The sequence below is a fragment of the Macrotis lagotis genome, chromosome 5 (assembly GCF_037893015.1).
Source record: "Macrotis lagotis isolate mMagLag1 chromosome 5, bilby.v1.9.chrom.fasta, whole genome shotgun sequence".
Classification (NCBI taxonomy): domain Eukaryota; kingdom Metazoa; phylum Chordata; class Mammalia; order Peramelemorphia; family Peramelidae; genus Macrotis; species Macrotis lagotis.
Genome location: NC_133662.1, coordinates 25588955 through 25604372, shown reverse-complemented (window position 1 = coordinate 25604372; position 15418 = coordinate 25588955). Strand labels below are relative to the sequence as shown.

The 15418-nt window shown below is 37.6% G+C and overlaps 1 protein-coding gene across 2 annotated transcripts; it reads left to right on the top strand.

Annotated features, from left to right (window-relative positions):
- Positions 1–539: 539 nt before the first annotated feature.
- ENPP5 (ectonucleotide pyrophosphatase/phosphodiesterase family member 5) lies at positions 540–14141 on the top strand. 2 transcript variants are annotated; one of them, XM_074237093.1, is made up of 4 exons: positions 540–695; positions 5754–6593; positions 8597–8773; positions 10762–14141. In XM_074237093.1, exons 2-4 carry the CDS (start codon positions 5768–5770, stop codon positions 11178–11180), a joined length of 1422 nt encoding a protein of 473 aa, XP_074093194.1. In that variant the 5' UTR covers positions 540–695; positions 5754–5767; the 3' UTR covers positions 11181–14141. The 2 variants fall into 2 exon arrangements, with proteins under 2 accessions (XP_074093194.1, XP_074093195.1); XM_074237094.1 differs by lacking the exon at positions 540–695 and adding an exon at positions 912–1088.
- Positions 14142–15418: the final 1277 nt, after the last annotated feature.

Sequence of the window (15418 nt, the reverse complement as noted above, 5' to 3'; positions counted from 1 at the left end):
TGTCTGTCTGTCTGTCTGTCTGTCTGTCTCTCTCTCTCTCTCTCTCTCTCTCAGGAATTGGCCCTCTTCTTGCAAGAATCGAAATAAATTTTAACTCTTTTCTGCCACTTTGAGAGGACTCAGTAGTCATTTTGGGTTAGAGTCTCAATACCCCGTGGCTGGAAGAGCTCATTATAAAGTCACTTTATTAGTCATTGTTTTCAAATGTAGAGTTGGAACCCAAGGAGAAAGGGGTGCGGGGAGGGCGGGGGAGGACGGAATCAAACTTGTCTGCGGCTTCCACCCCCTTAAACTCACCAAAAAGAGTTTATGTCAAGATTCGATTTCCTGCAGGCACGCTCAAGTGTCAAGAATTAACGCGGCCGATAACTGCGCGATTGTTTACAATTGTCCAGGCCAGGACAAGTTCCCCAAGCTGGTTGACACGAGAGGCCAAGGGGGGGAGGGGGGGTTGAGGCTAAGGCGGAGCCGTGCTCCTTCCACATTGGCCAATACTTGGGTGCTCCCACCCCTGACCCTACCCAGCTCCACCTCCCAAGTCCTGCCCAAGTTCATTCTCCACAGCATCAGCTCCCACCCCCACCTTTCCCTCTCTCGGCTGATTGACAGCTTCGGACAGCTCCTTCCTTTAAAGCCTTCGGGGAAGGTGGGTCGGGACGGGTCTAGGGCTGTGCAGAGCGTCGGGAAACTCTCAGGTGAGCCGGCTGTGTGGGTCTGTGCTGACCCTGGAAAACCTTCCTTCCCCACCCCACCCCCACAGGCTGGGTTTCCCCCCCCCAGGTTGAGGTCGGAGATTTAGACCCCCGGGAGGGAGAATGCCTTGCAGGAGCGGGAGGAGATCCTCCAACCTTCCTGGGGGGGGACTCACACGGATCTGCATGCTCATAAACTCCCGCATGCATGCTCATGCATATTCACACATCTCTGGAATGCATCCTCGACCTTAAGCGCGTTTGCACGCGCAGCCGGCAGAGTATGTTCAGCATACACACACGAGCGCGAGCGCACAGAGCCCCCCTGGTAAACACACACCTTACATAATACCTGCGGGCGATGCTGGGGAAATGAGAATTCGTCACCCAATGCAGGTAATTTGCTCCTAAACAAATTCAGATTAAATAATTCAGGCTACTTGCGCCACCCCCAATCTTCAATTTACCCTTTACCCCAAGTCGTCCCTTTTCATTTCCCCTGAAAACCAAACCCAAATTTCTCCTCCTCTCTTCTGCCCACCCTTGAGTTCTGCATTCCTCCCATCTCCCAAATCCAGCTCTTCACTTGCAATGGTCCTCCGTGGGGTAAGAGAATAGGAATCTAGGACCCAGCAAAACTGCATTTCTTGCTGCACCATAGCTAGTGGAGCAGAAGGTAGCTCTGCTTTGTCTCCCTCCCACCCCCTGCTTCTCGCTTTAGTGGAACAGTCTAGGTTGATGTCATTGATGTGGCAGTTCCTGTTACAAAACAGTAGAAAGTTCTAAAAAAAGAAATATACAACCTTTCCCTAACTTGTTTTGTGGGCCAGAGAAAAGAAATGCCCCTCCCCTTTGTCCACCATTTCTGACTTGTACAACAAGTTAGAGGAAAATCAGAGCTGGTTCATAACCCATTTCAGTCATGTGCTTTAAAAATAATGAAGTTTGATGATCCTGGCCTAACTGGCACGTTCAGGAAAGTTGGACCTGGAAAACAATGCCAACAATGCAAAAAATGTGCAGCATTTGAGGATGAGTCAGTTTGTGTTTATGGAGTTCCCAGTTCTAAATTTACATGCACTTCAAAAAGTTAAGTTCAGGAGAGCAGGATTTTTTATGCTATGCATAATTTGATGGGTATATTCAGTAACAGTCAAAGCAAAGGGAAGCAACAACTCTGAAAAATTCTGTGGCAAAAATACTTCAATAAAGGTGGTTGAGCAGAAATTTATTTGGGAGTTTTTCATAATCTAATTTACCACTAGTAAATGCTTGTTGGACCTTGGTGAACCTTGTCCTTTCCATAGGTTTAGAGCTGGAAAGGGTCCTAGAGGTAGGTGATATTAAACAATTGAGAACTTATTAACCAGATGAGATTCCTTACTCCTTGAGTAGGGAAGACTGAGCTTTTGAAGTAGTCCAGAGATACAGGTAGGTGGTGCTGTGCATAGTGATAGACTAGGAGTCAGGAAGACTCAAGTTCAAATCTATCTTCACACACCTAACAGTGTGACCCCAGACAAGATATTTAACCTTTTTCAGAGGAGGTAGGTGTGTGTGTGGGGGGGGGGGGGGGGTAATGCCATACCAAGTAAATGAATTGGATTGGGGGGGTGGGTTTGACCAATTGCACTTTCTCCCCCAGAGCCATCAGCATCCAGTGACCAAATATGAATCAGGATGATTGGAGATGGCCCTGGATTTGAGGCAATCAGGGTTAGGTGACTTGCCTAAGGTCACACAGCTAGTAGTATTTTAAGCTGGACTTGAACTTAGGCCCTTCTGACTCCATAAAGTGTCTAAAGTTGAATTTGAACTTGACACTAAATCAAAATGAAACATTTTTCTTTCTTTTTTTTTTTGCAAGGCAAATGGGGTTAAAGTGGCTTGCCCAAGGCCACACAGCTAGGTAATTATTAAGTGTAAGTGTCTGAGGCTGGATCTGAACTCAGGTACTCCTGACTCCAGGGCCGGTGCTCTATGCACTGCACCACCTAGCCACCCCTAAGTGAAACATTTTTGCCACTCCACCTGCCAATTGCCTTTCTGTCTAACTACAGGACACTTCATTCCTCTTCATCCCTCCACCCAACCTTGCACTGTTTGTCCTCATACCTAGAATGCAATTCCTCTTCACCACTTCACCTTCATTCCTAAACTCCCTAGTTTCCTTCAAAATTCTTGTGCTACCTTCTAATCTGCATGAAACTTTTCCTGATCTCCACAACCCCATAACACCAGCTGTTAGTGCTTTCTTCCTAAAATTGTTATATTTATTTTGTACTGTACCTGTTGTTTTCAAAGAGCATAGAGAATGTTCTTTGAGAACAATGACTATTTTGTTTTCTATGACATATCCAGTGCCTAACACAATGTGTAACAGTAAGCGCCTAATAAATGTTTATTGATTAATTTATTATGATCTGGTTATGTGTGATCCATGTGGCCCAGAAAAATTATTCTTGGGAGCAGCTTCTTAATTGCTGGGAATAGATCTACCTATTGATTGCTGAGTTAAGGCAAAAGAAGCTAGTGATTTTTTTTAAAATAGATATCAGATCCATGGGGAATTGGGTTTTTGTTGTTTTGGAAAGAGAAGCTGCAGTGTCATCCTTAGCCATCAGAATGATTTAGAGAAATGTTCACAGGACAGTCATAGTGACTGTGAAAGTGTGTTTTTCCCCACTTGAATGATCTAACTTTCTCATTATTTGAGGGTTTCTGATGCAAGTGGTATTTTTTGACTTTGTGATTTGCCCTTTGACAAAGAAACAAACTCTTTACAGAAAGGAATGTGTTAAAACTGTAACTTGTTCTGGTTCCCCTGACCACTTTGCCCCCTTTATTTAATATAGTTTTGTGATTATTCAGTTGTTTCAATTGTATCTTACTCTTTATGAGCCCATTTGGGTTTCTTGGCAAAGATACTAGAATGGTCTGCCATTTCCTTCTCTGGCTCATTTTACAGATGAGGAAACAGTCAAATAAGGTTAAATGACTTACCTAGGGTCATATAGCTAGTGTCCAAGGCTGTATCTGAACTCAGGAAGCTGCCTACAGACCCAACACTCTCTCCACAGTGCCATCTAGCTATCCCATTTGAGTATAGATTTTACTTGATAAATTATGAAGCCCCTTCTGATGCTGATTGAATAACTATTTAAGTATGTGTGACTTTGACCTAACAATGCTCTAGTAATCTCTCCAAAACTATAAGTTTCAGAGAAGTTATCAATATTCATTAGTAGGGGGGAGATCCGTCTATAAAAGATGTCTTTCCTTATCCTTCATCCAGGGACAAGTGTCCTTAAAGTTCCAGAGTCAGAAGGGAACAATTTCTCATTTTTTAAAAATACCATTTGCTTGCTTTAGAAACATTTTACAAATCAAATTCCAACACCAGTAAGCAGAAAGCTAGGACTGATCCAATTTTTGTGCTGTTTAAAACTATATCCAGTGAAGTATTTGTTAAGAAAGACATAAGAGAAACAAAAACAAATAATCCTTCCTTAGTGGGCAAATCTGTTTTATTAAAATGAAATTTACTTGGGTATATATATCCATTTTGCTTAGCAGCACAGATAATTGAGACAAAGCTATTTACTTTCTTAAAAATAATAAAACATGGATAAAGCACCAGCCCTGGAGTCAGGAGTACCTGGGTTCAAATCTGGTCTCAGACATTTAATTACCTAGCTGTCTGGCCTTGGGCAAGCCACTTAACCCCATTGTCTTGCAAAAAAAAGCGTTGGGAAAAATAATAAAACACTTTTAGAGAAGAGATCATTACATTGATTGAATCACTTTTAAACTGGATGTGGGACCTATTCAGAGGCATGCTTTTAGCTACTCCTGTCTGCTATTGGCTAGGTACTGACTAATGTCCACAGCAGGTACAAACAACTCTAGGCTTGTTTTTCTATTGTTTATTTCTCATTCAAAAGATATAGGTGTTTTAAGTGAGAATTAGGACCTTAATTCTATTTCACCTAATAAATAAATGAGGAGCAGACTATTTTCTAAATTTGTTTGAATTTCAGAGTCTCAGTTTTTATTTTCCTGGGTCTAGGTAATATAATGGATAAGAGTGCTAGACCTGGAGTCAGGAAAACTAATCTTCCTGAGTTCATATCTGGTCTCAGATACATCATGATGATTATTATGATGGTATTTAACCTTCATCCTCAAAGGAGACCATGGCATCAGGGAGATGATGCCATGACATTCATATGAATTGGATTAGAGTGTGGGGGTTCTATATTGTCACCAGCCTCACTTTCTCCTCTGAAGCTACATGGGTTCATTGGACAGATATGAATCAGGATGACTGGAGATAGCCCTGGATGGGAGGCTATCAGGGTTAGGTGATTTGCCCAAGGTCATACAGGTAATAAGTGTCTGGGGCCAAATTTGAACACAGATCATCCTGACTTCAGGGCCAGTGCTCTATCCACTGTACCATTTAACTGCCCTCCAACTGTGTGATCGTGGGCAAGTCACTCAACTCTCTTTACCTCAGTTCCTCATCAGTAAAATAAGATGGAGAAAGAAATAATAGATCACTCCAGTATCTCTATCCCAAATAGGTAGAGTCAGACATGACTAAACAAAAACAACAAACATAAAGGTAGAATAAAAAATATATTAGAAACGAACACAGTTAACTTCAGGAATAGAAATGCACATAAAAATACAATTAGTGAATTTGCATATTGTTTTAGTCTATTCATAAAATATGTGTATGTATGCAGATATAGAATATACCTTGCTTAAGCTAAAAGAGTTTTTTTGGGTAAAGCAAATCTCATCTTATATGATCTAAAGGTATTAACTATTTAAAGGAGACCTTTTATTAAAAAGAAATAATTTTAGTGCAGTTAAAGGCTTCCTAAGCAGAAATATAGTTTGTCATACTAAATACAGAAGTCCATGCTTCATCACAGCCCATGACTGAAAAAGTGAATTCTTCCTAATCATTCGTGAGGGAGATATATTATCATTGATAGTTATTATAAAGTTTTAAGAATTATTGATGCTAACATGCTTGTTTTTACTCTACAGATTGTTTTCTGAAAATGGATTCAAAATTCTATGTGTTCTTCACATTCTCTGCATTAATGTTTTCAATCACATTTTCCCACCAACAAGATGTGCAGAAAGTACTTCTAGTTTCTTTCGATGGATTCCGCTGGGATTACATCTACAGAGTCCCCACACCCCATTTTGATTATATCATGGAGTATGGTGCCCATGTCAAGCAAGTTACCAATGTTTTTGTTACAACAACTTATCCAAATCACTATACTTTGGTGACTGGTCTCTATCCGGAGAGTCATGGCATAATTGCCAATGACATGTTTGATACTACCTGGAACAAAACCTTCTCCTTGGAGGACATGAAAATCTATGATTCAGAATTTTGGGAAGATGCAGTTCCAATATGGATTACAAATCAAATAGCAGGCCATGATACTGGTGCTGCAATGTGGCCTGGGACAGATGTGAAAATACATGAAGAATTTCCCACTTATTATATGCCTTACAATGAGTCTGTTTCATTTGAAGACAGAGTCACAAGACTTATTGAATGGTTTAAGTTAGAGAAACCCATAAATCTTGCTCTTCTTTATTGGGAGGATCCTGATGAGATGGGTCATAATTTAGGTCCTGACAATCCACTCATGGACTCTGTCATTTCTGATATCGACAGTAAGTTAGGGTACCTCATCAAAGAGCTGAAGAAAGAAAAGCTGTGGAATACAGTGAACCTAATTGTCACAAGTGATCATGGGATGACACAGTGTTCTGGAGAAAAGATCATAGAACTTGACCAATATGTCAATCCAAATGACTATTTCCTGATAGACCATTCACCAGTTAGAGCCATTTTGCCCAAAAAAGGTAAAGACCAGTACTGATAGACCTAATTGGTGATTTTAAGAGATTTTTTTGGTTTACCTTTTGTCTTAACATTGCTTGATTTCTATAATCAAGCTAGGGAGCTTAGATAATTGCTTTGATCTCATTTCAATAATACTTTGTTGTTTCATAAGGGGTATATCAAGCACTATATATATACATATATGATATATCTATATATATATACAAATATATATAATTCTGCATGTATATAAAATCTCTTTTGATCCTCACAACCTTGGAAGGTAAGTGCCATTATTATTCCTCATTTGAAAGTTGAGGAAATTGAACCAAATAGAGGTTAAGTGACTGAGTCTTACTGAGACCTTACTGAGTCTGATTAGATTCTTGTATTTTCTTCTTTCTCTTCACCCCACCTACCTTTCCAACTTTGTTTTACACCTTTCTACCCACAATACAATCCAAAATGCTAACTTCCTTACAGTTCTTTTTCTCTCTTTTTCTTTTTGGCAATGCAATGGAGTTAAGTGGCTTGCCCAAGGCCACACAGATAGGTAATTATTAAGTGTCTGAGACCGGATTTGAACTCAGGTACACCTGACTCCAGGGCCGGTGCTTTATCCACTGTGCCACCTAACCGCCCCTTCCTTACAGTTCTCAAAGCCTACTGCTCTCTTTTGATGTTGTTGTACAGTCTTTTCAATCATGTCCAACTCTTCATGACCCCATTTGGGGTTTTCTTGGCAAAGTACCACAGTAGTTTGCCATATTCTTTTCTAGCTTATTTTACAGAAGAGGAAACTGAAGCAAACAGGGTGAAGTGGCTTGTCCAGAATCACAGCTAAGAAGCGTCTGAGGTCTGATTTGAACTCAGGTCTTCCTGATTATAGGCTTGCCACTCTATACACTGTATCACTTAGCTACTCAAGAGTTACTGAAGAATATAGGTAAATAGTAAAAGCTTGATGAATGCTTGTTGATTGATTGGAACACTAAATAGAAAAATTCTTTTATCTGCATTTTTAAAAACTGAACTGCATATAGGCACCAATTATTTTTCTGAAGAGTTACTTTCTAGGAAATAGGATTGAGAAAAAAAATTTCATTTTACCATTGGCTTCCATTACAAAAGTTCCTATGCCTCCCTCGAGGGGAAAATAAAAACAAAATACCCCAAAGAAAACATTGTGCAGAAATGGGGAAAGTAGTATCTTAGTCTGTGTCATTCCAAATGGTCAAAAGGCATCTTTAATATCATAATCAGAATTTTGAATGACTTTGCCAGCTCTCTTCCCTGCACTCTTAGATGTACTATATTTTTCAAGAGATCCCCTAATTCCATTTTTTTCTGCCAAAAATTACTTTCTCTCCTGCTTTGGCTTAATATTAGCCAAGACCTACAGGCTTACAATTATAATGTATTTTTTTTATTTTCCTTATACATGTCACTGCCTAATAATGAAAATTGTATTCCAAGCTGAAAATTCCTTAAATTGAGGCTTCAAGTCCTGTTAAATGAATAAATGTCCACACCATTTTATTAATTTTTAAAGTGAGTCTACTTAAAAACAATGAATAAACTCTTTGGTGACACATGGCAGGGAGGGGTAGGGTTGGGAAAGGCTGGGGGAAAATTTCTCCACATAAGATGACTAAATAAATGTTGAATTCGGTCAATTGCTTTTCACCATGGTAATTCATCTGTATTTTGGACTTGTTGCTTAGTTTCCTTCTGCTTACTCTTTGTCTGACCCTCAGTAAAAGTTTCTTTTCCTGCCTGGACCTCAGTTTCTTCATTTGAAAAATAAGTAGATTGGATGACTTCTAAGAGCCCTGACAACTTATTTTTTAAAAATAAGGGTTTTTTAAAAAAATTAAAAATGTTTTATCTTGAAATTATGATTTTTATATCAAATGATTATTTTAAGAATTAGGATTTAGTGACCAAAAGCTTTTTTTTAAGAGAGCTGTTGCTTATAACATATCATCTGGTTTCAGTTCCTTATATTTCCACTCTCTTTCAGGTAAATTTGATAAGATTTTCGCAGCACTGAATAATGCTCACCCTAATCTGACTGTTTACAAAAAGGAGGACATTCCAGAAAGATTTCATTACAAGCACCATCACAGAATTCAACCCATTTTAATAATGGCTGACAAAGGATGGACCATAATACAGAATAGATCCAATACATTCATGTGTAAGTATTTTGTGGTATATTGTTACTTCAGGACAGTTTTTATTAATATCTGCCATCATTGAGAAGTATTGGTTGGATAACTAATCAATTAGCCTGAAGTCAAGAAGATTCATCTTCCTGAGTTCAGACCTTGCCTCAAGATCTTGCCTTCCTAGTTATGTGACCCTGAGCATGTCACTTCAGCCTGCTTGCCTCAATTTCTTCATCTATAAAATGAGTTAGAGAAGCACTCCAGCATCTGTACTCCACTCTGCCAAGAAAAACCCCAAATACAGTCAAATATAAATGTGTTTTGTAAACCTTAAAAGGCTATATTAAGGTTAGTTATTTTAGGTTATTGTGACAGATGTTTTAAAGAGTCTTAGATGGAAATTTAAAGTCATTTCATTACTTTTTTGACAGACAGGATATCTGTTTTGCTTTCTGGATCTCATCACACATTTTCCTGTAGCAAGAATTAACTTGCAATGGCGATCTAGGTCTTTATTAGTCCAGATTTGAAACAGAAAGTCTTTCTGCATTCTTTATGTATCATTTTCTTCTTGTTTGCATGTTGGTGTTATGCCAAATAGACCTTCCTGCCTTTAGAATGCATGAATCAATTTATTTGCACTAAACTCCCTATCCCTTGATTCTTCACACATTTCACAATATCAAAAATTCTCAAAACTATCTTGAATACCTCAAAAGCATATGTGTTCAGTTTGAACATGGGTTCACAAGATCAAGTCACTCTATTTCAGCCACAAGTCCTCAATTTTATCACGTACTAGTGGATTTTATTCCTTTGGTTGACCACGTTGAAGGATTGAATGTGATGACTAGAAAGTAGGGAGACTTAAACTTAGCAGTATTTACACATCTAAATGAGAGTCATTTCAAAAATGGGTAGCTAGGTGGTGCAGTGGATAGAGCACTGGCCTTGGAATGAGGATAGCAGTTTGAATCTGACCTCGGAGACTTACTAGCTGTGTGACCTTGGGCAAGTCACTTAACCCTGATTGCCTCCTACCCAGGACCATCTCCAATCATCTTGATTCATACCTGGTCACTGAACCCAGATGGAGGAGAAAGTGAGGCTAGTAACATTGCACAGCATCCCCTCACTCAAATTCAATTTATGTACTTGTTTTGGCATCATCTCCCTGATGTCATGGTCTTCAAGAATGAAGGAAAAACATTTTCAAAATAATTTCCTTGGAGGACTGTACATTCATTCAAGTGATTCTAGCAGTTCTTAAAAGTTTTTTGGAATTCCTTTTTTAAGTTGTCTTCAAATGTAGTTTTTCTAGCTTCACAAGAAAATCACTCTTCTAGTTAAGATATTTAACCATTTGCCTACCTTAACTTTCCCATTGTCTTGGCTCTGCTCAGTTTAGCTCTTTCAAATAAAAACCAATTGTTGGTTGCAATTCAACATACCCCAGATGTAGTAGCTTGAGCATAGACCAGTCCGAATCAGAATATGAAGAACACATCCTGGAGTAAATTGACAAATTCATGTTCATATATCTTGTGCTGTGGGGCAGCTATAAAGCGCTGGGTCTGGTGTCAGGAAGATCTGAGTTCAAATCCAGTCTCAGACACTTACAGGCTACTTGACCCCATGCAAGTCATTTAACTCCTTTCTATAAAATGGTGATAGCTTTAGCACCTACCCTTCCAGGATTGTTGTGAGAATCAGATGAGATTAATGTTTGTAAACCACATAACACAGTCTGGCTTAGAGGAGGTGCTTTAAAAATATCCTATGCCAAGCATGTGAGTATAAATGACTGAGTAGTAAATTCCAAAGATTGCCTTTTTAATACATAACATGTAGTCTATATATATATATATATATATATATATATATATACACATTTGACTTTCCATTTATTAAAGCAAACTGCATTGCATTTACATGACTTCTGTGTAAAAAAGATATGAAAAATATGAAAAACCCAAAGTCAAGCAGTTGACCAACTCATCCATTTTGTTTTTCACAGTAGGTAATCATGGTTACGATAATGAATTTTCTGATATGCATCCACTGCTCTTGGCCTATGGTCCTGCTTTCAAGAAGAATGTTTCAAAAGACTCCATAAACTCAACAGACTTGTACCCGATGTTGTGCCATATTCTTGGCATTCCTCCAATGCCACACAATGGATCACTAGCAAATGTAGAGGAACTGCTTTCTGAAACAGCCCCTGAAGTGATTCCAGCTACTATGATGACTCCACAGAGCAATGGGGACCTGAGGATGTATAAGCTACAGTCATATGCATATTTTGTGGGAGTCTTTCTTGGTAGCTTGATAGTGATTGTGTTTCTTCTAGTTTTCATTAAACATTTAACTCATAGCCAAATGCCCACCATACAAGAGCGCAATGCTGAAATAGCTCAGCCCTTGCTATGGTCCTAAGATTGCTTTAGAATGGAAATTTTTGTAGCTAATTGCTTTAAAAAAATGGATTCCAGAAAAACATCTTCATAATTTGTATAGAAAGAACAGTGTTTTTATAACATACATCACACATACACACATATCACATATACATACATACACATATGCCCACATGTACCATACAAATTTGGACAAAAGTTCAGAGTGCCGTTTACCTGCATGAGATTAAAAATATAACTAAGAGCATGCCTTGTCTTTACTCTTCAGTCTTGAAGGAGACTAATATCCAATGTTAGATGAACTGGAGACATACATGTAGTGACTTTTAATTGTTATAGATACCTCACTTTTGATTATTCTTATTTCAATGCACTTTATAGACTACTGAGTTCTAACATTTAGTCAATTGATGAAAAAGGGAGCTCATTATGCCCATCACTAGCAGACACTGAATTTTCCCTTTTATAAGAAGGGGATGTGATTCTTTACCTACAAGATAGAGGCAGCGATTGCTTCATAATTATGTAATACATCTCCTTAAAAGTTAAGGAACCTAGATTATGTGAAAATTGTCCTTGGCTAACTAGGCCTATCTTTATAACCAAAAAAACCAGAAGCAATTACCTTATGGATGCATCTTATCACTGGCTTTCTGAAGCACATGATTCTCATTATACTTTTAGAGAATGCTCCATATGAAAGAATAGAGGGCAAGGTTACTTTAAAAGCCTCTTTTCACCATTTCACATTAATAGTTTCACTCTGATTACCTTTGTCATTCCATTAAGTTCTTTATAGTCTCTTTTACTAAAATATATAGATAAGCTAAAGGAAACTAAGTATTCTGGAGTTCAAGATTTTTTTTTTACCTTGTTCTTAGAGATTATTTGTTTCTTAATATAAAATATAAAAATATACTTAGCTATATTAAAATCTGAGGGGGCAAAAGTATAACCTTTCCTTTACTAAAATAGGATACAGTTTATTCAGGCAACTTTCATCTAGGCATTTACACAACCAGTACACAAATGATACAATGTAATCATCAAAATAATGAAGCACCACTTCTGTGCTTAGAGGCAGGGTGGGGTAGTGGATGGGGAGCTGGCCTTGGAGCACAAAAGGCCTGGGTTCAAGATCTGATCTTGATGTGTATTGGCTGTGTGAACCAAGGCAACTCACCAAACCTCTTAGACACCTTTTTTTTGTCAACTTAGATATTAACTAAAAAAAAGCTTAAACAAAAATGACATCATCTAAAAATACATGCAACATTATACAACTGAACTACCCATTTAAAAAAAAATCAACAGAAATTTTTTCTCTCTATCCCTAAACCATTTTCTAGAAAATCAAATTTCTTTAATATTAATAGTCAAACAAATCCTTTCATTAGCTATATATAAAAAATATATTTATGGGGGCGGCTAGGTGGCACAGTGGATAGAGCACCAGCCCTGGAGTCAATTACCTAGCTGTTTGGCCTTGGGCAAGCCACTTAACCCCATTGTCTTGCAAAGAAAACTAACATATATATATATATATATATATATATATATATATATATATATATATATATATATATGGCTCATTCTGTACCCCACAATCTCAGCTCTTTTTAATGGTTGACATTATTTGTCCTCTCGAATCAGTCATTGAACAAGCTTGCAAACTTGCTTGTTTTAAGAGTATAATTGTCATGGTAGAAAATGATTGTCTTGGTTTTGCTCATTTGCTTCAATAATTTAGAAAAGTTCTTAGAACTATTTGGTCTCCAAGAATGCAAATTGTGGAGAAATTTGCCTATCTGCATTGCTTGAGAGAGTTCCTTTATTTCATAGTGCCTTTCATCAGTGAAATCAGTCTAGTTCCTATTCCCTAACATTACAATCAATAGTGATCAAATACTTTTCTTTAAAATATCCTAAAAATAAAATAACCTTATAAAGCTGAGAGAATTGTCTTAAAGACGATTTCAGAATACATGCTAAGTGCTTGGCACAGGAGCAGCTGGTGGTACAGTGGATAGAGCACTGGCCTTGCAAGTCAGGAGGAAGGGAGTTCAAATCTAGCCTCAGACACTTGCCACTTACTAGCTGTGTTGATCTTGGGCAAGTCACTTAACCCTGATTGCCTCACATCCAGGGTCCTATCCAGTCCTGATTCTTATCTGACCACTGGACCCAGATGGATCTGAAGGAGAAAGTGAGGCTGGTGACTTAACACAGCACCCCCTCACTCAAATCCAATTCATTTGCTTGCCATGGCATCACCTCCTTGATGTCATGGTCTCCTTTGAGAATGATGAATAAACATCATCAAGCAGAGGAGTCAGTAACTGGCAAGAATCATTATTTGTTTAGGGTTATAGGCTCAAAAAATAACTGTTGATATAAATGAGATAAATAAAATTTTTAAAGATCATTATAAATTATAAGAATCTAAAATATGGAGAATAGGACTGGGTATTTCATTTAATCAACATATTAAGTGAACTTTTTCAGTATGTAAAGTGCTTTGTTTAAGGGGCTGGGGAGGAAGAGAATTTTAGGGGATTTAATCTAAGTTATTAAGTTCTTTGTTCATCCATATTCCCAGTCCCTCTCATTTCCAACTGTATCTTAGCACAAAAATGTACTTTAAAGTATTTCTTCAAATGCTCAGAGCTGCTCAGAAGAAGAATGAATATTGGGAAAGTTTTTTTTTAATCTTAAGTAACAGGAAATTACTTCATTTTGCTATTAAATAAGCTTTCTAAAATATGTCAGAAATGTAACTCAGAAAATCCTTACATATAATAAATTTTTACATATTTGACTAACAAAAACATGCTGTGATAAGTATTCAAGAATGATAAGAAATGTGAAATTTTTAAAAGTTACATAGTTATGACTATAATTGCACTTAATTGCATTCTAAAATAATGTGAACAGATCATTTGTTAGAGTTGTTTTACATAATAAATGAATGGTACCTAGATTGACTACATGTTTAGAAGTGTCTTTAAACTGTGAAATATGATAATACTGATATTTAACCTCAAGACATTTAAAATCTAGGTCTGCCATCTAAGAAAATGTATGCGTCAGTGTTGACTTTTCATTTTCCAACTTGCCTGTAAAACTGGGATGTTGCTATGTGAATGATACAATTGGAATGTGATGGTTTAAGGATTCAAATGCTCAAGATTTCTATTTCCCCTATATATTCAAGCACCACGAAGACAGTTTTCCTCCATTCTAGAAGTTGCTTAATAAGACACAAGAAAAAAATTTAATAAGAAAAATCAACCTTGTAATAATTCCATTAAAATTAAGATCCTAATATACATCTCTAGTGGTTTCTTTTATTCCTAAATATCTTTCTACTCTTAAAATATCAGGAAAAAATGTTGGAAAATGAATCAAGGTGGGTATGAGCTAATCTCAGCTACTGGGGAGATTGGGGTTGTAGGATCTTTTGAGCTTAAGTGTTCTGAGCTGAAACTTGGTAAGTCTATCAAGCATCCCAGTAAAACTAACACAATATGGTGTATCTACAGGAAGCGTAAACTGTCCCAGATCCCAGATGGAAGTCAAAGCTTCCATTTCAAGTATCCCAGTAAAACTAACACAATATGGTGTATCTACAGGAAGGGTAAACTGTCCCAGATCCCAGATGGAGGTCAAAGCTTCCATTTCAATCAGTAGTGGAATCAGACCATGAGTAACCCATTATACTTCTAATCTGGACAAAATAGGAGGACCCAATGCTTAAAAAAAAATAAGAATGGATCAAGAATGGAAAAAATCTTAAACATTTTACATTTTTCTGTTGCTTTCTTCAGAACTCTGCTCAAGATTTTCTCATGTGAATCAATCAACAAGAATTTATTAAATGTATTGTGTTGGGGGGGTGGGGGTGGCTAAGTGACACAGTATCTACTACACAGTATCTATCCAGAGCACCGGCCCTGGAGTCAGGAGTACCTGAGTTCAAATCCGGTCTCAGAGACTTAGTAAGTACCTAGCTATGTCACCTTGGCAAGTCACTTAATCCCATTACTCTGCAAAACAAAACAAAACAAAAAATTAGGTTAGGCATTATGCTTGGTATTATACATAAAAGATAAAAATAAAGCAATACCTGTTTCTCACATTCTAATGGAATAGACAGTAAATGGAAGGTTTCAACTGCAAGCGAGATGGAAAAGTCCCATGATCCTTAAGATGCAATGACAATTCAGATGTCTTTTTTCCTGTCATTATTTAATGTCA